The 25,185-nt window shown below is 41.7% G+C and overlaps 1 protein-coding gene across 5 annotated transcripts in view; it reads right to left on the minus strand.

Moving 5' to 3' along the window:
- dock3 (dedicator of cytokinesis 3) overlaps positions 1–25,185 on the minus strand; it is an 889,649-nt gene that overhangs the window by 288,142 nt on the left and 576,322 nt on the right. For all 5 annotated transcript variants that reach the window (XM_072582733.1, XM_072582732.1, XM_072582735.1 and 2 more), the window contains 2 exons: positions 23,942–24,104; positions 52–158 (listed from right to left, as the gene is read on the minus strand). In XM_072582733.1, coding sequence (XP_072438834.1) covers positions 52–158; positions 23,942–24,104 — 270 coding nt within the window. The remainder of the gene's footprint in view (positions 1–51; positions 159–23,941; positions 24,105–25,185) is intronic.

The raw sequence follows: 25,185 nt of genomic DNA on the forward strand, positions 1-25,185 counted from the left end.
GTCGCGTCATAGCAGAACCACGTATAGGAAATCAAAGAGAACTGTAGTTACCTTGTAGACGTACAGTTCATGGACGTCATCTGAGAGTGTTGTACCATCGTCACGCATCAGTGGTGTAAATGCAAAACCAAACAGCTTCTTTTCACCTTTATCTTTTGCTAAATAAAAATTGAATTTTGAAATTAGAACCGTGGATAAGAACAATTTTTAACATTATCTGTATTATAGAACATATAATTCCAAGTTTATCCTGGTCAGTTTATAGTGATATAACCAAAACATATATAGTGGTGGCCCCAAACTTGAATTTGTAATGGCGAAGTTAATCCTGCTTTCAGCTATTATGGAGTGAATTGGATAGCAACATCTAGCATACATGCATACATATTTAAACACACAAATCCAAATATGCTGTCAGGGATACCCTGCTCCTCCATAGATGTTCTCACTGACAAACTTGGCATTAAAAGAGATATATATGGATGAACTTAGAGTACTTGACCACTAATTTCTCATTAAATATGACAGAAAAGTTAGGGCTGGTAAATTCAGCAATGAGCGAACTTGAAATAATGTGTTCAGACATAATTATTGCGAAACAACTGTCTGATTTTAAAAGTATAACTTCTCAATGTTCAATGTTAGAATCATATAGTTTTTACGACAAGGAAAAAGGCCCTTTGGCCTATTGTGTTCGTGCCAGTCATTAAGCATCTATATATTCTAAACCAATTTTCCAGCACTTGGCCCATAGACTTGGATGCTATGATGTTTCAAGTGCTTCTCTAATTACTTCTTAAATGTTGAGGGTTTCTGCCTTTGCCACCATTTTAGGTAGTGAGTTCCAGATACCCACTATCCTCTGGGTGAAAACATTTTTCCTCAAATGGCTTCTAAACATCCTCCTTCTTTCCTTAACAATGTGTCACAGGTTATTGATCCCTCTACTAAGGGGAAAAGTCTCTCCCTATTTAGCCTGTCTATACGCTCATAACTTTGTGCATCTCAACCAAGTCACCCCTCAACTTTCTCTACTCTGAGAAGAACAATTGCAACTCTTTATATAACTGTATCACTCCAGCCCAAGCAACATCTTTATGATTTTCCTCTGCATGCTCATTAGTGCAATCACATTCTTCCAATAGTGCAGTGACCAGAACTACACACAGTATTCTAGATATGGTCTAACTAACAATTTATATACTTCCATTAAAATCTTGTTACTCTTGCATTCAATGCCTTGACCAATAAAGACAAGTATTCCATTTGCCTTTTAACCACCTTATCTAGCTGTCCTGTAATCAGGGTGGGAAGAGTCTTTGATTATGTTGATTACTTTCCCAAGGCAGTGGGAAGTGTAGACAGAGTTAATGGAAGGAAGGCTGGCATTCGTGATAGACCCGGCTGCATTATATCTCCTATTCATCGTTCAGAAGTCAATTAGTATTGGAAGTCTCTTCCTTAACCTAATCTGATTTTCCTTATCAGGACGTGATTTAAATCAAATTTTTTGCTTTAGACTCTACATGGCTCAGTAAGCTGACTGTTTGAAGAGCATCAGTGTTTCTTGCTATTCCCACAGATACCATAGGTCTCCTGTACCACAAGCAGAGAGGATATAATGAGGATACAAAAAGATATAGATTAACTGAGTGGCAAAGATATGGTAAATGTCCATTATTGGAAAATGTGTATGCTCTAAATTGCAAGAATAATAAAGAACTATATTTTCTAAATGGTGAGAGACACACATCTCTGAGATGCAAAGGGGTCTGGTCCTGGTGCATTCATTATAAAAGGTTAGTATTCAGATACAACAAGTAATTAGAAAATCCAATGTTATAATTTATTGAATACAAAAGTAGAGAGATTGTGCTTCAATTATACAGGCTACTGGCGAGATCATATTTGGAGTACTGCACATAGTATTGGTCATCTAATTAAGGAAGTAAATGTGTTGGAGGCAGTTCAATGAGGGTTTACAGACCAGTAGCTGGAAGAAAGAGAGAAGAGAGCGATAATGAGAGATTGAAAGTGAGTGATTGAGTGACTGACTAAGTGAGAGTATGGATGTGGGTGCGTGCATCTCAAAATGAAAGGTTGGATAGGTTAGGCTTTTACCCAGTGGCATTAAGACCATTAGGTGACTTGATTAGGTGACATAAAAGATCCTGAAGGGTCTAGACAGTGTAGATGTGGAGATTATGCTTCCTCTATGGGAAAATTTTGAACTAGGGATCACCGTTTAAAAATAAAGGATCACCCATTTAAAACAATGAAAAAGCAATTTTTTTTTCTCTGCCAGAGGGTTGTGAGGTTTTGGAACTCTATTCCTGAAAAGGTGGTGGAAGCAGCTGGTGGAATATTTTTAAGACTGAGATAGATAGATAGCAACAAGGTGGGGGGGGGGGGGGGGGGAGGGTGAAAGATAATTAATCATAGGTGGGGATGTGGATTTGAAGTTACAATCAAATCAGCTATGATCGTATTGAATGGCACAGCAGGCACCAAGACTGATGGCCTGCTCCTGTTCTGAATTCATATGGCAATACAGTATTAGATGTAGATTCAAATTGGTCTCCTCTCCAAAGGCTGCATAAAAAATTTGTGAACAACTGTCAGGAATGTCTATGTCAAGATCTATTCTGTTGGCTCTGACTACAAGTTCAGGGTATTGAAAACAATATTCTGCTGAGGGACAACAAGGCATCTCTCAAATTGTGATAGCATTTTTTTAACGTTCACGATCAAACATTCTGTGCTGGGCAAGGGTATCACACAGGATTCTGCAGTCAGAATTCACACATTTTGATTAAAAAGAATCTTTTGCATCTTCCTCCACTCTTTCTGACTTGCAGATATTGATTCAAAGAAGAACAAAGAACAGTACAGCACATGAATAGGCCCTTTGTTCAACAAGCCTGCACTGACACACAGCTAAATTAAAAACCTTTTTGCCTCTATGCGGCCCATATCCAACTATTCCCTGACTATTCACGCATTTGTCAAGATGCCTTTTAAATGTTGCTATCGTGTGTGCTTCTGCCACGTCCTCTAGCAGCACATTCCAGACACTTACTATCATCTGTATAAAAATAAATTGTCTCTCACATCACTTTTAAATTTTCCCCTTTTACCTTAAACCTACATCCCCTAGTAATTGACATTTCTACTTTGGAAAAAAAGACTCCCAAGTATCCACTAACCATACCTCTTATAATTTTGTAAACTTTTATCTGGTCGCCCGTCAGCCTCCGACATTCTATTGAAAAATAAACCAAATGTGTCCAATTTCTTCTTAGAGCGAATATCCTCCAAACCAGGCAATTCCCTGGTAAACCTTTTCTGTACACTGTCACAAGAGGTGAGTCCACATTCAAATGCACCACTTTATAAAACTTGAAACCACCCAAAGCTCTGCTGCCCATGTCCTAACTTACAATGCCCCACTTTCCATTATCCATATGGTTGCTGACTTTTATTGGCTCCTAGTTATGCAAATTGAAAATTCTCAATCCCACAGCCACCTCAACCTTGTTTCTGTAATCTTCACTAGCCCCCAAGGTCTTGTGTTAAGCCATGATCGATTCTTCCACTCAACTTTTCTCTTCCTGTTGGGAACCACTGCTGGATTTCCCAATCTATCCATGAAATAAGATCCCACACTCCTGGCTACATTCTCGTGAATCTTTACTGTACCCTCTCCAATACCTTCACATCCGTTTGAAAATGTATATCCTAAACTGAGGCAAAAACACTGTTTACAAAGGATTCATCAAATGTCCTCACTTTTATTCTCTGTGCCTTAACTTATACAGTCCACATACTTCTAAAATCTCTTTCTCAACATGCCATCTTCAATGACTTATGCAGGTATAGCATAAATCCTTCTGTATGCATCACTTCAGAAAAGATGTTTTCTGAATGATAGCATCAATCTTTTGTCAATAAAACCCATCTGTACAGTGAGTGCCAGACTAAGAAAACAAATGTAATATTTAACTTTACATTGTTTTGAACCATTTATTGTTGTGGGGATCAGTTAGCTCAGTTGGCTGTATGGCTGGTTTGTGATGCAGAGTGATGCCAACAGTATAGATTTAAGTCCTGCATTAGCTGTAGATACCATGAAGGACTCTCCTTTTCAACCTCTTCCTCTGCCTCAGACATGGTGACCCACCATCAATTGTCTCTGACGACAGAGTAGCTCTCTGGTCTTGGAAGACTATGTGATTTTACCTATTTTAGTTACAAATTATCAAAACATTTTGCCACAGTTTTTCTAAATATCAAAAATTCACATTTGCCAAAATCAAATTACCTCAGCATATCGATTTTGTTTTCAGTGGTGAGCACTTTTTGAATTACTCGCACCACCCCTCCAGACTCTCTGTTCCTGCCTCCCTCTCTAGAACTGTACCCTCCATTGTATCCTCTTTGTACCCTTATCAAACGTATAATTTCACATTCCCTGCATTCAATTTCAGTATGTAGTGATTGTAACGGGGACAGCCAGGTGGACCTCATAAAGTATCAGTTCTTTGATTGGGGTTGTTAATCTGGTCCAATCAGGGAGCCCTGGCAGACAGATATACACAGGAGTGTTTCCCCGTCCAACTCTATTTTGATTTAGTCCTTACCCTCCCCTTCACTGTTTTGATCACACAGCATTGCCCTTTGATGTGCACTTTGTGTCTTTCACTGTGTCTCACACCTGCACACACACACACCATGGGTGCTGGGGAATAAAAATAAGCACTACCGCCTAACTGCGGTAGTGTGGGGGTTGAATAAAAAATAAAAAAAAATAAAACAGGGGTCTGCCCTTCTCTTCACTGTTTAAAAAAAAATAAAAAATAAATAAATAAACAGGACTGTTTCCCCGTCCAACTCTATTTTGATTTAGTCCTTACCTTCCCCTTCACTGTTTTGATCACACAGCATTGCCCTCTGATGTGAAGGGCAGTGCTTGTCATTGGCCACTTGGGTGTTTTTCCTATCTTCCTGGTGGTGGAAATTGAATAAAGATTCGTGCACTTTGTGTCCTTCACTGTGTTTTACACCTGCACACACACACACCATGGGTGCTGGGGAATAAAAATAAGCACTACCACACTTAGGCGGGAGTGTGGGGGTTTAAAAAGAAAAAAAAAATAAAAAAAAATAAAAAAATAAAAAAAATAAACAGGAGTGTCAGTGGTCCTGTTCACTCAGAGCTAGCTCTGAGGAAGCTGGATTAGTGTCAAGGATTCTCCATGTATAAATAAAGGGTGACTTGGTGACAGGATACCGGCCTCACAGAATCCTCTACAGTGTGGAAACAAGTCATTGGCCCAACAAGTCCACACTGACCGTCCTAAGAGTATCACCCAGACCCATTCCCCAATCCTATTATTCTACACTTCCTTTGACTAATGCCCCTAGTTTACACATCCCTGAAAACTATGGGCAATTTAGCATGGCCAATTCACCTAACCTGCACATCCTTTGGACTGTGGGAGGAAACCAGAGCACCTGGAGGAAACTGTCGCAGACACGGGGAGAATGTGCAAACTTCACACAGTCGCCCAAAACTGGAATCAAACCCAGGTCCCTGGCGCTGTGAGGCAGCAGTGCTAACCACTGAGTCACCATGCCGCCCCATGTGGAATTACTTCAAGTGCACTTTATTTACATTAATACCACTTTTGTATAGTATGTAACACATGCAGATCTGCATACATTTTCACTCTGACAAAAGATTGGAATCTCAAATAAAATAGAATACTAAAATAGAAACCCCTACAGTGTGAAAGCAGGCCATTCAGCTCATTGAGTCCACACTGACCTTCTGTACAGTATCCCACCCAGACCCACCCTCTCCATGTAACCATGCATTCCCCATGGCTGACCCACTTAGCCTGCACACTATAGGCAATTTAGCATGGCCAATCCATCTAACCTGCACATCTTTAGATTGTGGGAGGAAACCAGAGCACCTAAGGGAAACCCATGCTGACATGGAGAAAATGTGCAAACTCCACACAGACAGTCGCCTGGGGTGAAATCAAACCCAGGTCCTTGGCACTGTGCCGCCTCAGCAATGGGACATTCTTAATCAACCTTCAAAGATTTTATGACACGCTCATGACTTAAACTCAGTCCTTCTGACCTAAAGGACACTACTACTGCACCACAAGACACCTCCCATACCCAACTAAGTGTCTATGGACAGAGAAACTGTGGTGTCCCACAAGGATCTGTGCTGGGGCCTCAATTATTCACATTATTTATTAATGATGTGAATAATGGCATAAAAAATCATGTAGCGAAATTTACTCAAGACACAAAGTAGACAGCATTATAGACAGCATAGGTGACAGCATAAAACGACAAATGGATATTGATAGATTTAAGTGAATGGGCAAAGTATGTCAGATGGTGTTCAATTGAAGCAAGCATGAGGTTATCCATTTTGGATTGAGAAAAAAAATGATAGATCATGGCATTTCTAGGTACAAAGTTAAATACAGTGGATGTTCAAAGATACTTGGGTGTTCAGGTGCAAAGATCTTTAAAATGTCAGAAAAGGATGAAGAAAATAATCAAGAAAGCTAATGGAATACTGGCCTTTATATTTAGAGGATTGGAGCACAAGGATACAAAACCTCATTTGGACTCCATTTGGAGAACAGGTCAGGCAGCCTCACAGGAACAGGAGAGTGGACGTTTCGGGCATAAACACCTGAAACATCGACTCTCCTGTTCCTCCGATGCTGCTTGATTTGCTGTGCTTTTCCAGCACCACACCTTTTGACTCTGATCTCCAGCATCAGCAGTCCTCACTTTCTCCATTTGGAGAACTATAGCAGATCTGGACACCACACTTTAGGCCTTGGAGGTACAACATAGGTTAACAAAAATGATATTTTGACTTCAGGGGTTAGATTATGAGGAGAGATTATACAAATTAGGTCTGTTTTCTCTAGAATTTAGAACATTAAAGGATGATCTGAACAAAGTCTTCAAGATATTAACAGACAAAGGTAGATGAAGATAAACTATTTTCACTGTTTGGGGATTCTAGAATTAGGGGGCATAGTCTGAGAATTAGGGCCAGACTGGCAGGAGAGATGTTACAAAGCACTTCAAAACATAAATGGTGATAGAGATTCGAAACTCTCTTCCACAACTGATAGAAGCTGGATCAGTTAATTTTAAATCTGAGATAGATTTTTTTTTGTTAAGCAAAGGTATTAAGGGATATAGGCCAAAGGCAAGTATATGGAGTTAGACCACAAATTAGCCATGATCTCAGTGAATGGCTGAACAGGCTCCAGGTGCTGAATAGCCTAATCATGTTCTGAACTCAGCATTTCAGATCAATTAACTTTGGTCAGAAACTAACATGCTTTGGGCAAGAGAGAAGCAAAATATATATTTTTAATTCTTCCAGGAGTTGTGAGCATCACTGGTGTCCATCCGTGATTGCCCCGACAAGGTGGTGCTGAATCATCTTCTTGAACTGCTGCAGGATTGTGATGATGACAGTGAAGGAACACCAATATAGTTCCAAATCAGGATAGTGTGTGGCTTGGAGGGAAACTTGCAGGCGATGAATGCAGCTTCTAGAGTCTGCAAACAGCCAGGGTATTGCTGACCATTGTCAATATTTGGTGTCCATCTCCAATTTTCTGAGGGCAGTTACGAGTCAACCACATTGCCATGGGTCTGGAGTCACTTGTATGCCAGATCATGTAAGGATGGCAGATTTCCTTCCCTAAATGACATTAGTGAACTATATGATTTTTTATGTCAATCAATGATGATCTTGTGGCCATCAGTAAATTTTCCATCTAAGAGTTAAATCAATAAATGAATTTAAATTCCACTAGGGTAAAGTCCTATTAGGAACCCCACAGTACTTTACTTAAATGGTTAATTTTTACTCAATCTGTATCTGATGGCTATTCCAGTCTAGGATAAAGTGGGAGCAATTTGAGATGAGCTTGATGCTAACCTCATCTAAAGTCCACTCACAATAATTCCAATAGGATTGGGATTGCTGTCTCTAAGGGTAGTTTTTTTAGTACTTTTACCCTTCTCTAATGTTTACATGACTAAATCAAAACAAAAAAAATATATAGTTTCTGTTAACTGTTTGATTGCTCATAAGAGGTTAACCTTGAGATTCTTGGAGATTCCAGGACAATGCTGGAGTGATGGCAATCCCAGAAAGGACAGTTCTTTGGACAATGATTGTAAGTGGAATTACTGAGATCAAAAAATGTAGCTCAATAATGTGAATGCAGACAATGATCATTGTGCTTAAATGATAATGCCTGTGGCACTACTGTATTGGGCTGGGTGTTAATTTCACACTGTAGGGATTCTATGAATCATCAATTACAGTTGATAAGCTGTCAACAGCAACAACAGATGAAGCACTAGTGATGGTCACATGATTGCGTGTGTATGTGTACATGTGCATGGCACTCTTAAGTCAGTGAGAAAGAAGGGCAACTGGACAGGACATGATCAAGTCAGGAAGTAAATGTGACAGGTGGAGACAGGATAGCAGAAGTATGATTAAAGGAGGTTAGCTGCATTGTGTTGATCAGGAGAATGAAGTGTGACTTTGGGTGAGTAGTGGCCAGCAGCGGTTCATGAATTTTCAATATGGGGTCAAGAGGAAAAATCTTGCTTTATTTTGCGCCATGTTCTGCCATATGTAGTTTATAATCTTACTTTGATTACAGCCTGCAACCATCCCTTTAAGGACAACCTGTCGGCCAACACGTAGACCTGGTTTTCCTAAATGTGGCAGAGCAATGCCCATCACTTCAGATCAATTCATTTTAACATTAAGGGGCCTGAACAGGGAATTTGATCCCTTCTCTTGTATACTTTTGTCCTTTACCAAAATAGTATGAACTGCAAAAGTATTATTTAATGAAAAACATCTCCTGCCCATAACATTAGAAACTTGGGAAGACTTTTGGTGCCCGAGGAAACAGGTGTTATGGGCTTTGTCTAATAGCTCTGATAGGACTCCTAACAAATAAAAATTCAAACTTCCAGCAATTAAGCAAACTGGGCCGTGAGATTTCACATCTTAAAAGAAAAACAAGCTTCATGAGAATTATGTGAATTAGGCACTGTCAACTTAATACTGTAATTTACAATTAGTTATGCTATCAGTTCTACATTTCCACCCCCCCAACCAAAAATAATTTTATTATATGTCATGACAATCTTGAAGCTACATTAACTTCTTTAGGGACTCAACCCATAAATATGTCACAGCTCTTCCCAAATTTAATTGTTCTCAGCGTTCTGTGAAGTCAAATTTTATGGGGATCTTTCTTTCAGCTCTTTAGCTAAGTGACCCTTCAACTTTTATTTATGATCATACAGCTCTGGATGTCTTTGTTCTTAATTCTGGTTCCCAACATGTATCCAACATCATCCTTGCAGCTTCCAAGCTGACTCTAATAACTGCTCTTACAAGGTTTGAGGACACTAGATTTTTTTTCCTTTAGCTGCAAACCAGGCAAATGTTCCAGCTGCTCTTTCCATCACTAATTCCAAATTGAACATTAGACTCATCTGCATTCCACACAGTGAATGATACAGTTGGTATTTTATCTGCTTAAAATACAGAATTGACCAACAACTATCTCTTATTGGCTTTCTTGATCCAATGAGATTTGGACTTTATTGAAGCAAATCTTTATCTGCTGTGAGAAAAATCCAATTAACCTTAACAAATAAAACCTCTACTCCCTTTGCCATTCTCTATGACAATGTTTTGGGATATGTTTTGGGAATCTTCATGTGAATTAATTGTTTTACATTGAACACAACTCTTTAATTTTGTAACCCATACAAATAAACTATATTGCTAAAAGTTTTGATGACTTTTCTCCACAATTTCTATTTATATGAAGGAACCTTGTTGATCAGCAAATGGGACTAGGTCAGATTGGACAGAAGGGTCTGTTATCATGCTGTATGACTCCACGACAAATTAATAAATTGTTGCAGAAGTATATTTATAGAAAGGTGACCGCAGTACAATAAGAATTTTCAAATAAGTTTGATAAAAATGTAGTTTAATCTGAAACCAGAGTCTTAAATCTAAACAAAGACAATTAAGAAAGTAAGAGAAAGAAGTTGACTGCAGTGGATTGGAAAAAGTACATTAAAATGTTGATGGTAGATAGGAAATGACTATGATTAAAATAATTAATGTTCGGTTTTCAAAAGACATGGTTTAAGGTAAAAATATCCAATATAAAAACAAGGGAGCTGTGGGTAACAAGGAAAGATAGTATTAGAAGAACAAAGCAGCCTGAGGAGGTTGTTAGAGAAAGTTGTAAACCCAAGGATTCCAAAAATATGAGAATTCAGCAAAGGATGACCATGAAATTGATAAAACGAAAGTATAGAAAATGATGCAGACTAGAAATTAATGTAAAAATATATTGTAAAAGCTTCTTAGGGTTATATGGAAAAAAAAGATTTTAAAAGCCAAATGCAGATGTAGTACAGGCAAAAACATGAACATTTCTAATAGGAAATCGAGGAATGGCTGAGAAACTTAATGAACATTTTGTGTCAGTATTCTCAGAGCAAGAAATAGATGTATCCCTGTAATAGTTGAGGCCTAATGGCACAGGGGGTGTGAAGAACTATAAGAAATTAATATTAGTCAAAAAAGTAGTCTTGGAGAAATTAATGGGAATGAAAATGAGCAAATCTCAGGACCCAATGATTTTCACCCGACAATGCTAAAAGAAATGGCTATAAGGATAGTGAATGCATTGGTGATCACCTTTCAAAGTGCTATTAATTCTACAATGATGCTTGCAGTTTGGAAGACTACAAATTTAACTCCAATGTTTAAAAAAGAATAGAGACAGAACAACAGAACTGTTAATCTGATTTCAGTAGTTGGAAAAATACAAGAATGGAACCCTCAGGGCCAGTTGGTTTTTGGAATTCAGAATTTCTTGGATTTCAGAATAAGGGACAGTTTAACGGTTAAATAAAAAAAACTTACTGAACAGCAGATACTCCTATGAGTACTACGAGCTCTGAGACAGAATTGATGCTCGCCAGTGATGGGCCATGCCCCCACGTCATATCTGAGTGATATGGGTCGAGTGGGTGTGAAGTTGGATTAACTGTTTGTATGCCAAACAACCTTGTTATGGAGAAAAAAACTTCACGAGAAAAAACTTTGGATTTCAGAGCTTTTTGGGTTTGGGGATTTCGGATAAAGGCTTGTGTACCAGTATAAGAATGTGACCACTGGACTTTGGAAATAATTGATTGGGAGAGTCAATATGAAGGGGAAATCATTTTTGACACTCTTAGTTTCTTTTTGAGGATGTTCCAGCAGAGTCAGTAAGGAGGAACCAGCGGATGTGGTGTATTTGGATTTTCAGAAGACCATTGAAAACGTCCCACAAAGGAGGTTGGCGAACAAAACTGAAGACTGATTAGGGATAGTCAACATGGCTTTGTGCGTGGGAAATCATGTCTCACTAACTTGATTGAGTTTTTTTGAAGAAGATTGATGAGGGTAGAGCGGTGGACATGATCTATGTAGACTTCAGTAAGGTGCTTGACAAAGTTCACCATGGTACTCTGGTTAGTAAGGTTAGATCAAATGGAACAGAAGAAGAACTAGCTATGTGGATACAGAACTGGCTCGAAGGAAAAAGAGAGTGTGGTGGTGGAGGGTTGCTTTTCAGACTACTGGCCTGTGACCAGCAGTGTGCCACAACGATTGGTGCTGGGTCCACTGCTTTTCATCACTTATATAAATGATTGAATTGAAGATAGGAGGTATGGTTAGTACGTTTGCAGGTGACACCAAAATTGGCGGACTAGTGGACAGCATTAGAGTTCAACAGGATCTTGATCAGGTGAGCCAATGGGCCGAGGAGTGGCAGATAAATGTAAGGTGCTGCATTTTGGAAAGGCGCTGCATTTTGGAAAGGCAAATCAGGGCAGAACTTACACACTTAATGGTAAGGTCTTGGAGAGTGTTGCTGAACAGAGACCTTGGAGTGCAGATTCACAGTTCCTTGAAAGTGGAGTTGCAGGTAATAGGATAGTGAAGGAGGAGTTTGGTATGCTTGCCTTCATTGGTCAGCGCATTGCGTATAGGAATTGGGAGGTCATGTTGTGGTTGTACAGGACATTAGTTTGGCCACTATTGGAATACTGCGTGCAATTCTGGTCTCCTTGCTATAGGAAGGATGTTCTGAAATTTGAAAGAGATCAGAAAAGACTTACAAGGATGTTGCCAGGGTTGGAGACTTGAGCTGTAGGCAGAGGCTGATAAACTGGGACTATTTTCCCTGGAGCATCAGAGGCTGAAAGATGACTGTATAGAGGTTTATAAAATCAGGAGGGGCATGGATAGGATAAATAGACAAGGTCTTTTCCCTGGGGTGGGGGAGTCCAAAACTAGAGGGTATAGGTTTTAGGTGAGAGGAGAATGATTTAAAATGGACCCAAGGGACAACTTTATCATCCAGAGGGTGATGCGTATATGGAATGAGCTGTCAGAGCAGGTGGTGGAGGCTGGTACAATAACAATCTTTAAAAAGCATCTAGATGAGTATATGAATAGGAAGGATTTAGAGGGATATGGGCCAAATGCTGGCAAATGGGACTAGATTTATTTAGGATATCTAGTCAGCATGGATGAGCTGGACTGATGGGTCTCTTTCAGTGCTACGTATCTCTGTGACTCTACATGGAATTGACAAAATATACTAGAATGAATTGAGGATTGTTTTTTTTCTGTTAACCAGTCAGTGGGAATGATTGCCAATTCTCAGGTTGGCAGTCTGTGACCAGTGGAATCACAAGGATCAGTGTTTGGGCACGGCTGCTTACAACTTGTAGATTTGGAAGTGTGGAACCAGCTGTAATAATTCCAACTTTTTGGATGACATAGAACATGGTTGGAATGTGTGCTATGAGGAGGATGCATTTAGATACACTGAATCTGTGGTCAAGAGCACAGTTGAAGAAGGGCTTATGCCCGAAACGTTGATTCTCCTGCTCCTTGGATGCTGCATGACCTGCTGCGCTTTTCCAGCAACACATTTTTCAGCTCTGACCTCCAGCATCTGCAGTCCTCACTTTCTCCTAGATATAATATAATGTGGGTAAGTGTGAAGTTATTCACATTGGTAGGAGGAACAGAATACGGAACATTTCTTAGAAGTTGAGCAGTTAGAAAGTGTTGATATTCAAGGAACTTATGTGCCCTTGTTCGTAAGTTACTGCCAAGCATGCAGGTGTAGTTTGGTAGGTAAAGGGGCGTATGTTCAACTTGAACCCTGGTTCAATGGAGAGTCTAGGAGGGCATTCCAACAGCAGCTCCATGCATACCTAAAAATGAGGTGTCAACCTGGCAAAGTTACCTAACAGGACTACTTTGGTGCCAAGCAGCAGCTCATAGAGCTAAGCAAGCCCACAACCAACAACAGGAGGAGGTTCTACAAATTTCTCCATCTTGAAAGATGAAAGAGCCCAGCACATCAGTGCAAAAGACAAGGCTGAAGCATTTGCAACCATCTTCAGTCAGATGATGATCCACCTCGGCCTCCTCAGTTGTCCCCAGCATCACAGATGCTAGTCTTCAGCCAATTTGAATCACTCACATGATCTCAAGAAATGATTAGATGCATTTAATACTGCAAAGGCCCTGACAACATTCCAACAATAGTACTGAAGACTTGTCCTCCGGAACTTGCTCCACCCATAGCTACACTTTTTCAGTACAGCTACAACACTGGCAACTAACTGACAATATGAAAAATTGCCCTGATATGTCCTGTACACAAAAAGCAAGACAAATCTAATCTGGCCAATTACTGCTCTCTCAGTCTATCATCAGTAAAGTAAATGAGAAAGCATTGGCCTAACGTAAGGTGCTGCATTTTGGTAAGGCAAATCAGGGCAGGAATTATACATTTAAGTGTAAGGTCCTGGGGAGTGCTGCCGAACAAAGAGACCTTGGGATGCTGGTTTATGGTCCCTTGAAAGTGGAATTGCAGATAGGGTAATGATGATGATGTTTGGTATATTTGAATTTACAGGTAGTTCTCATACAACACAGTAGTTGCGTTTCAGGGAAACTCACTTAATAGAAATAATGGAGCTGATGAAAAAAGTGTGGTTGGGGCAGACCAGCAAAAAATATTACTCGCGATTGCTCAAAAATCACCCAAAAGCCTAACATAGAGTGTAGCACAGCCTGAATAAAGGTTTAACTCATATTTATTAACAAAACAAGACAAAAGTAAACTTAACACATTATATTGAAAATATATTGTTAATGCAAGGATAGGGGGTCATCATGATCATCATCTTAAGGTGCAGTTGTGGCTGCAGAAGTGGATGGCTATTGTTGATTGTCTTCTGACTGTTTCTTGGGGGTTGGTTAAAAATAAATGCATCCAGTTTTGCTGCTTTGCCCTTTTTCTTCTGTCTTGAAGAAGCTGTTCATAGGATGCCAGATAATATCTTATTGAACAAACTGCTACCTTGCTGTGTTCTGCGTTATAATGGTTGTCCTCTAAGAGCTGCAACTGCCCCTCAATTTCCCTCAGAACAGAGAACAGAAGAAAAGTGGAAAGCTCTCGTGGTGCTGTATACTGGACTTCATCTTTTTCATCTCCAGCTTCCATGTCCCCCTCAGCAAGAAGCTGTTGGAGATCAGCTGTAGAGAGGTCTTCACAGTGGGACTCAAGCAGCTCGTCAATATCCTCATTTTCCACTTCTTCAAAGCTAGGCAGCTTTTCAAGGGCAACACAATGCTCTTTGATGTTTGGGAGCTCCCCTGATGGTTCACATCTTTTAAAATCTTGGACTACGGGAGGAAATGCCAACGCACGCTCCTTGTTTGCAAAGGCAGATTCACTGATTAACTTTACATTATGGAATGCATTGTGGTTCTTAAAACCAGCATCTCACCCACTGTCAGCACTCAAGGCAGGCACATCTGCAGGATTTTGAGCATTTTTCTTTCGATCTACATAAGTGGATAAGGCTTTCTCTTTTATGGTGAGAAAGGTTTTCCCAGATCGCTTTTTTGTTTGATCTTCTAACCAAACACTTAGAAGCCTCTCCACCTCCTCAAGTACCTTTGGCCACAACCTCACAGATTTCCTGAGACTCAGACTTGTTCCAGCAATACAGGTTGCTTTAATCTTTTCAGCACTGCCTCTAATGGTGCATAAGGTAGACTCCCTCATTCCTGTTAAGCAAGCTATATCACATGTTCTCTCCCTTTGCTCAAAATGCTTTATTACATCTAGCTTTTCTTCCAGTATTATAGCCTTTTGCATTCACCATCTGCAATTTTATCACCAGGACCCTTCTTGCTAACATTCTTGTCAGTATAACATTTTTGCAAAAATGGAGAGGCATAATGGAGAGGAGAAGATTGTGTGATATGCAGGAACAAATTAGAAAGACAAATGGTATGTACAGTTGGTTCTGCTATAATGTGAGTCTCTTCAACATGAATTCGCTATAATGTAATGAAAGAATATAGACTATTATTTGTAGAATGCGAACTTTCTTTACCTGTATTGACTATAATGTGATTCTGGTCCCATTGGTTTAAATTGTGCTGCTATTACGCGATTTTCTTATAACTCAGGATCACATGTGAACAGAACTATTGTGTTATAGCAGAACAGATTGTATAAGGATAATGCAGAGTTATACAGGGCTTATACAGGAATTATACAAGAATATTTTTGTCTCAGAGGGATATCAATGATTGGTTTAACATTCATTGGTTTAATTCTTGAGATGAAGCTGCTGAATGTATAGTACTGTTCCTCTCACATGCTCCGATGGCAACTGACATTGGTACTTGCGTATAACGGCACGGAGACTTTGGTGCTGACATCGGTGCATGCGCAGAACGGTGCAGAGACTTTGGCACATGTGCAGAATGAAGCATACGAAACGATCACTGGAATCATGCTATTGTGAACAGAAGTAAGCATTCTCGAAAATACCATTCCCTAACTTTTCAGTGATATTATAGCTAAATTGAACTACTGAAACATGCTTTATATGAGAACTACTTGTATTGAGTAAAGGAGTTTGGATGTCATGTTGCGGCTGTACAGGATATTGGTTAGGCCCCTTTTGGAATACTGCATTCATTTCTGGTCTCCCTGCTATGGGAAAGATGTGAAATTTGAAAGGGTTCAGAAAAGATTTACAAGGATGTTGCCAGGCTTGGAGGGTTTGAGCTATAGAGAGAGACTGAATAGGCTGGAGCTATTTTTCCTGGAGTGTCGGAGTTTGAGGGATGACCTTATAGAGGTTTATAAAATCATGAGGGGCATGGATAGGGTGAATAATCAAGGTCTTTCCTCCAGGGTATAGAAATCTAAAACTAGGGGGCATAGGTTTAAGGTGAGAACAGAAAGATTTAAAAGGGATCAGAGGAGAAAATTTTAAAAGGGACCAGAGGGGAAAAATTTAAAAGGGACATAAGGGTCAACATTATCAAGCAGAGGGTGGTGCATTTATGGAATGAGCTGCCAGAGGTGGTGGTGGATGCTAGTACAATCATAGTATTTAAAAGGAATTTGGAGAGATACGTGAATAGGAAGGGTTTAGAAAGATAAGGGCCAAATGCTGACAAGTGAGGCTAGATTAGTTTAGGATAACTGGCTAACTTGGACGAGTTGGACCGAATGGTTTGTTTCTGTGCTGTACATCCTATGACTCTAGTGGTATTATCACTAGACTAGTAATCCAGAGCCTCAGGTTGGAATCCTACCATGGCAGATGGTGAAGACTGAATTAAATAAAAATCTAGAATTATGACTCTAATGATGATGATGAAACCACTGCTAATTGTTGAAAAAACCCCATCAGGTTCACTGATATTCTTTCAGGGAAGAAATATCTCCGTTTTTGCCTGGTCTGGCCTATATGTGAGTTCAGACCCACAGTATTGTAGTTGACTCTTAACTTTGGTCAATTAAGTATGGGCAAAAAGGATTGGTGTAGACAGACATGCCCACATCCCATGAACAAATTTTCAAAAATGGTGGAAGGTGTCATCAGTAGTGCTAACAAGCAGGGGGAGTTGAAATGTTGGGCCACGGGGCAGTTTGGTTGATTGGTGCGGGTGTCTCGGAGATGTTCCCTAAAGCGCTCTGCTAGGAGGCGCCCAGTCTCCCCAATGTAGAGGAGACCACATCGGGAGCAACGGTACAATAAATGATATTAGTGGATGTGCAGGTGAAACTTTGATGGATGTGGAAGGCTCCTTTAGAGCTTTGGATAGAGGTGAGGGAGGAGGTGTGGGCACAGGTTTTACAGTTCCTGCGGTGGCAGGGGAAAGTGCCAGAATGGGAGGTCGTAGGGGGGTGTGGACCTGACCAGGTAGTCACGGAGGGAACGGTCTTTGCGGAAGGCGGAAAGGGGTGCACTGAACTCATCTCTACCTACCTTGACACTGTCCTATCCCCCCTAGTCCAGGAACTCCCCACATACGTTTGAGACACCACCCATGCCCTCCACCTCCTCCAAGACTTCAGTTTCCCCGGCCCCCAACGCCTCATCTTCACCATGGATATCCAATCCCTCTACACCTCCATCCCCCATGACAAGGGCCTCCAAGCCCTCCGTTTTTACCTCTCCAGACGTCCCCAACAGTACCCTTCCACTGACACTCTCATTCGTTTGGCCGAACTGGTCCTCACCCTTAACAATTTCTCCTTTGAATCCTCCCACTTCCTCCAGACCAAAGGCGTAGCCATGGGCACACGTATGGGCCCCAGCTATGCCTGTCTCTTTGTTGGCTATGTAGAACAGTTGATCTTCCGGAATTACACCGGCACCACTCCCCACCTCTTCCTCCGCTACATTGATGACTGCATTGGCGCCACCTCGTGCTCCCGCAAGGAGGTTGAGCAATTCATCAACTTCACCAACACATTCCACCCTGACCTTAAATTTACCTGGACTATCTCTGACACCTCCCCCCCCTCTTGGACCTCTCCATCTTCATTAGTGACGACCGACTTGACACTGACATTTTTTACAAACCCACCGACTCCCATAGCTACCTGGATTAAACCTCTTCCCACCCTATCTCTTGCAAAAATGCCATCCCATATTCCCAATTTCTCCGCCTCCGCCGTATCTGCTCCCAGGAGGACCAGTTCCACCATAGAACACACCAGATGGCCTCCTTCTTTAGAGACCGCAATTTCCCTTCCCACGTGGTTAAAGATGCTCTCCAACGCATCTCGTCCACATCCCGCATCTCCACCCTCAGACCCCACCCCTCCAACCGTAACAAGGACAGAACGCCCCTGGTGCTCACCTTCCACCCCACAAACCTTCGCATAAACCAAATCATCCGCCGACATTTCCGCCACCTCCAAAAAGACCCCACCACTAGGGATATATTTCCCTCCCCACCCCTTTCCGCCTTCCGCAAAGACAGTTCCCTCCGTGACTACCTGGTCAGGTCCACACCCCCCTACGACCCACCCTCCCATTCTGGCACTTTCCCCTGCCACCGCAGGAACTGTAAAACCTGTGCCCACACCTCCTCCCTCACCTCTATCCAAGGCCCTAAAGGAGCCTTCCACATCCATCAAAGTTTTACCTGCACATCCACTAATATCATTTATTGTATCCGTTGCTCCCGATGTGGTCTCCTCTACATTGGGGAGACTGGGCGCCTCCTAGCAGAGCGCTTTAGGGAATATCTCCGAGACACCCGCACCAATCAACCAAACCGCCCCGTGGCCCAACATTTCAACTCCCCCTCCCACTCTGCCAAGGACGTGGAGGTCCTGGGCCTCCTTCACCGCCTCTTCCTCACCACCAGACGCTTGGAGGAAGAACGCCTCATCTTCCACCTCGGAACACTTCAACCCCAGGGCATCAATGTGGACTTCAACAGCTTCCTCATTTCCCCTTCCCCCACCTCATCTTAGTTTCAAACTTCCAAGTCAGCACTGTCTCCTTGACTTGTCCGGACTTGTCCAACCTGCCTATCTTCTTTTCCACCTATCCACTCCACCCTCTCCTCCTTGACCTATCACCTTCATCTCCTCCCCCACTCACCCATTGTACTCTATGTTACTCTCTCCCCACCCCCACCCTCCTCTAGCTTATCTCTCCACGCTTCAGGCTCACTGCCTTTATTCCTGATGAAGGGCTTTTGTCCGAAACGTCGATTTCGCTGCTCGTTGGATGCTGCCTGAACTGCTGTGCTCTTCCAGCACCACTAATCCAGTATTTGGTTTTCCGCATCTGCAGTGATTGTTTTTACCTTGTTATCACCTGCAAGTTACCTTCTAAGCAACTCACCATCCTGACTTGGAAATATGTCACCATTCCTTCACTGTCACTGGGCCAAAATCCTGGAATTTCCTTCCTTAGGACATATGGGTCCACTGCATGCCCTGCAGTTGTTCAAGAAGGCATCTCACTACCACCTTCCCAAGGACAACTCGGGATGGGTAATAAATTGTGGCAGAGGCAACGAGGCATCTCCCCACCCCCTGGCCCACCCCACCATGAATGAATGAATTTTAAAAGAAAAGACTCGAAGATTTAATTATGTAAGCAAAGAAGTCCTGTTTCAATTGTACAGCAGACTGCACCTACAGAATTGTATGCAGTTCTGGTTTCTTTGCCTCAGGAAGAATACACTAGCCACAGAAGGAGGGCAGAGATGATCATCAGTCTGATTTCTTGCATGATGGGCCTATCCTGTGAGGAGAAATTGAGGATATTGTTTGTATTAGGATAGAGATAAGGAGGAAGTTCTTCACTTAGAGGGTGGTGTAAGTTCAGATATAAAGTAAGTTTAAGAGATTGAAAGATTTGAATTGAATTGAATTTATTGTCACATGTATCGAGGCACAGTGAAAAGCTTTCACTTGTGAGCATTACAGGCAAATCACAGAGTTAAGTAGCCTAGATAAGTAAATAATAAGTAAACAGCGGCAAAAACAAAAACACAGGTACAGGTGAATGTTAAGAATTTGAGAGTCCATTCAGTATTCTAACAACAGTAGAGTAGAAACTGTTCTGAAACCAGCTGGTGCATGTGTTCAGGCTTCTGTACCCTCTCCCTGATGGTAGAGTTTGTAGAAAAACATTGCCAGGGTGGGATGGATCTTTGAGATTGCTGGTGGCCTTTCCCCGACAGTGGGCCTGGTAGATGATTCTTTAGATGGGTGGTTGGTCTTTGTGATTGCCTGAGCCGAGTTCACCACTCTCTGTAACCGTCTCCAATCTTGAATGGTACAGTTGCCATATCAGGTAGTAATACATCCAGACAGAATGCTTTCGATGGTGCACCTATAAAAGTTGGCAAGGGTATTTGCCAAATTTCCTCAGCTGCCTGAGGAAGAGGAGACATTGTTGGGCCTTTTTATCCAGTACGTCCACATGAAGAGTCCAAGAAAGCTTGTTATGGATGACCACTCCTAGGAGCTTGACACTCTGCACTCATTCCACCTCTGTGCTGTTAATATGTAGGGGGGCATGAGTAACATCCTGCTAAAGTCAATAATGAGTTCCTTGGTTTTGCCGGCATTGAGAGCTAGGTTGTTCTCAATACACCATTTTTCTAGGTCTTCTATCTCCCTGTAATCTGTTTTGTCGCCATCTGAGATTCAGCCGACTATGGTGGTATCATCAGTGAACTTGTAAATGGCATTAGTCTGGTATTTGGCAACGCAGTCATGGATATACAATGAATACAGTAGGTGGCTAAGTTTGTACCCCTGGTGGGCTCCAGTGTTGAGTGTTAGTGAGGATGAAATACTGTCCCTAATCTTCACTGATTGTGGCCTGTGGGTCAGCAAACTGAAGATCCAGTTGCAGAGAGTGATGCTTGGTCTGCGATCACTAGTAATCAATCTCAAGGGGATAATAGTGTTGAAGCCTGAACTGCAGTCAATGAGTAGGATTCTTACGTAGCCATTCTTTGTGTCAAGATGTTCTAGGGAGGAGTGAAGGGCAAGTGATATGGCATCTGACGTGGATCTGTTGGTCGGATAGGCAAATTGGAGTGGGTCAAGAGTAGTGGGGAGGCTGGAATTGATTAATGCCATGACCAGCCTTTCAAAGCACCTCATGGCCACCAAAGTTAGGGCTACTGGGTGATAGTCATTGAGACATGCTGCATGAGCCTTCTTAGGCACAGGGATGATGTTGACCTTCTTGAAACAGGCAGGGACAGTGGTCTGCTGCAGGGAGGGGTTGAAGATGTTAGAAAAGACCTCTGCCAGTTGATCTGCGCACGCCCTGAGTGCATGGCCTGGTAATCTGTCTGGTCCCATCGCTTTCCTTGGATTCACATGAAGGAAAACTGATCTGACCTCTGATGCAGTGACTGTTGGGATAGGTTTGTCAGGACTTGTCGGAATAGGTGTTACCTCTCCGCCAAAATTCTGCTCAAAGCGAGTATAGAAGGTGTTGAGATGATCTGGGGTGGTTTTGTCATTGTCTGCTAATCTGCATGTTCTCTTTTTAGAACCTGTGATGTCATTCAGTCCATGCCATAGTTGCCGGGTGTCTGTCTGGGTCGCTAATTTGGGTCGGTATTGGTCCTTGGCTGTTTTAACGGCTCTGCGAAGGTCATATTTGGATTCCTTATATTTGAATGGGCCTCCTGGTCTGAAGGCCTCACGCCTGGTTTTTAGCAGGTCCTGTATGTCCTGATTCATCTACGGTTTCCTGTTGGGGAACATCTGGATTGACCTCCTCGTTATGCAGTCCTCCACACACTGTGATGGTGGTGGCGTACTCGTCCGAGGTACCTGTGAACTGTTTGAAAATGGCCCAATCAGCCTATTCCAGACAGCAGTGGAGTTGATCCTCTACCTCCTCTGACCAGCACTGAGCCTGTATCCGCGAGGGGGTCTCCTGCTTGAGCTTTTGCCTGTAAGCCGGAAGAAAAGTCATGGCATTGTGGTCCGATTCCCGAAATGAGGGCGGGGACGAAGCAGTAAGCATCTTCCACAGTGGTGTAGTAGTGGTCTAAAATGTTCGAGCTCCTAGTGGGGCAGGTAATGTTCTAGTGGCATTTAATGACATCAAGAGATACTGGGATAAGGTGGGAACATGATATTGAGGCAGATAATCAACCCTGATCTAGAAGTGTGGAGTAGGCTCAAGGGCTGAAAAGCCTACTCCTGCTGCAATGGTTCTCTATTCCAATCTACTGGGAAGAATAGGTCTAAGGACAGTTAAAAGTTATAAAAATGCTTTTAATTTGTATGATTATTCCTTAAATGTGAACCCGGATTGTGATCTGTTTCAGAATCAAAGTCAGCTTACTTCACAGAGTTTGGGATCCAAAGTCTGAACCTTCTAGTCAATATTGCTGAGTTTCTTGCTACTCCAGAGACTTGAGCATATAATTCGGCACACCATCTAGTTCTGCACTGTCTGGAGTTTCATTTTTTACATGGGATATGAAGCAAAGATGCCCATTTGCTTCTAACATGGACATAAAAGATCCCATTGCATTAATCTGGAGAAGAGCTGTGATGCATCTCATGTCTTATGGCCAACATTTCTCCCTTATCTAACAACTAAGAAATGGATGATCTAGTGATTGTTTTTTGATATTTGGGCAAGGTTGATGTATGCAGATTGGCAGTCACATTTCTGACACTATAACTATGATTACATTTCAAATTACATATTTGCTGTAAACGCTTTGGGGTATCTTGAGTTCATGAAAAGTGCGATAAAAATGCTACAAATGGAATCACAGAGAAGGTCTGGATAATACTTTGGGGCAAGTACAGAGACTTATGACTGCAACAGCAAGAGCACAAATCTTTTTCACTAATACATTTCAATAAACACAATTGACAATAGGTGCAGGAGTAGGCCATTCTGCCCTTCGAGCCTGTACCACCATTCATTATGATCATTGCTGATCATCCTCAATCAGTATCCTGTTCCTGCCTTATCTCCATAACCCTTGAGAGCTCTATCCAACTCTTTCTTAAACGAATCCAGAGACTGGGCCTCCATTGTCTTCTGGGGCGGAGCATTCCACACACGCACCACTCTCTGGGTGAAGAAGTTTCTCCTCATCTCTGTCCTAAATGGCCTACCCCTTATTTTTAAGCTGTGTCCTCTGGTTTGGGACTCACCCATCAGCAGAATAACAATCTTTGCTTCTGTGACTTTTACATCAGTAAATTCAGGGAAGGTAATCCACTAAATATGCAAAATCTTTGTCCATATGCAGTTTGCAGTTTTGTGACAATAGAGAACAGATTAAGCACCCGTGATACATCATACATGTTTATCCTGCTCCCTAAATCCCTTAAAACTTACTGGACATGATATGGGTAGGAACATTTAACCTCAATCCATGATACTACGACAGAAAATCTTGCAGTCAAGTTGTGAAAATGTTTTGCTTCATGACAAATATTCCAAAATAGGAAGGTTGTATTGTCATGTTCCATTTTAAATTTTTGATCTGTTTTATTCTGAACTGGCATTCGCAGCTCATATATCATCCAAGGTCACTGGGTAAACTGGTAATTATTTCATTGAGCATGTCTAAAACCACCCTTAAATCAATGAATAGGAGGTGAGAGTGATAATAATGTGATAACTTTATCTTTTTTTGTGGAAAGTCACTTCACGTCTGAATATTCCTTACCCCAGTTATAAAGCTGAGGCTAGAAACTTGCACAGTAGATCGCTCACAGGCACTTACAGACCTATCTGTGCACAGCATGGCAGTTTCAGCCTTTTGGGAGACTTCTTAAAAAGATTTACACAATTAATGTTTTGATACAAAAGTCTGTAAGTTTCAAACTTTTGTCAGAATATACTGAGTATGACCTTTTAAACAATTTTCTCTTTAAAGCCAAGATTTAGGAGTACTTACTGGAACAATGCCTGAATTCAAATCGAAGATGTGAGCCTCTAAACTTGTCAACAGGGATGGGCAGTTTGATGATCTCACCCCAGCGTGGACTGTTGTTGTGGTACATCACGAAAGAGCAATGTTCACTTACAGAGGGCTCTCCTGAGCCAAGACTAATACAATCCTGTAAATCACAAAGCAATATGTTGAACATTGCATCATTGTTTGAATGATACTTGTCAATTCATCTTCAATAATAAGATCACAATGTAGGAACAGCAAATCTAAAGAGAGCTGTAGGACATAATCTAATTGTACATCTCTATAACTCTATTTGATTCCCATGGATACAGCAATACTGACAGCTTTTTAAGGTCTGGTTAACATTACGGATTTTAATTTGCAGTTCACTTACTCTTTAAAATATTTCTATTTTTTTACTGCTCATCCTTCATGTGAGTTGGAGACACTAAGGAGCACACAAATGGCCGTCAGCATCATAGACGGAAGTTACAGACACTCGGTCATATCCAAGGTAGAGGCAGATAGATGGGTAACTGTTAGATGGGACAAACAGTCAGTGCAGATGTCCCTGGCAGCTGTTCCCCTGTCAAACAAGTATTCTGTTTTGGATACTAATGAGGGGGACAGCCCAGCAGCAACAGACAAAGCAGTGGCACCTAAAGTTGGCTCTGCTCTACCGAGGGGAGGGACAAAGCATGGTAGAGTGATAGTAATGGGAAATTCGATAGTCAAAGCTGCTTTTCTGGTCATGGGAGACACTTCAGGATGGTATGTTGTCTCCCCAGTGCCAGGGTCATTGATGTCTCAAAACAGGTACAAGGCATTCTGAAAGGGGTGGGTAAACAGACAGAAGTCATTGTCTAGACTATCACAAATGACATAGGCAAGGAAGAGTGACAAGGTCCTGCAAAGACAATTCAGGTAGTTAGGTAGTAAACTAAATAGCAGGACCTCTAGGGTAGTAATCTTAGGATTCCTTCCTTTGCCATATGCTACTGAGGCAAGGAACAGAGATATAGTATGATTGAACAAATGGCTAAACAGCTAGTGTAGGGGAGAGCGCTTTAGATATGTGGATCATTGGGATGTATTAAAGGAAAGCTGGGACCTGTTCATGAAAGATGGGTTGCACCTAAACTGGGTGCATCTTCAGGCAGGGAGGTTTGATAATGCCACTTTGGAGAGTTCAAACTAGTGTGGCAGGGTGCGGTGGGAATCGGAGCAGGTCAGTAAGTGCAGAG

This window comes from Chiloscyllium punctatum, chromosome 12 (assembly GCF_047496795.1).
Source record: "Chiloscyllium punctatum isolate Juve2018m chromosome 12, sChiPun1.3, whole genome shotgun sequence".
NCBI lineage: Eukaryota > Metazoa > Chordata > Chondrichthyes > Orectolobiformes > Hemiscylliidae > Chiloscyllium > Chiloscyllium punctatum.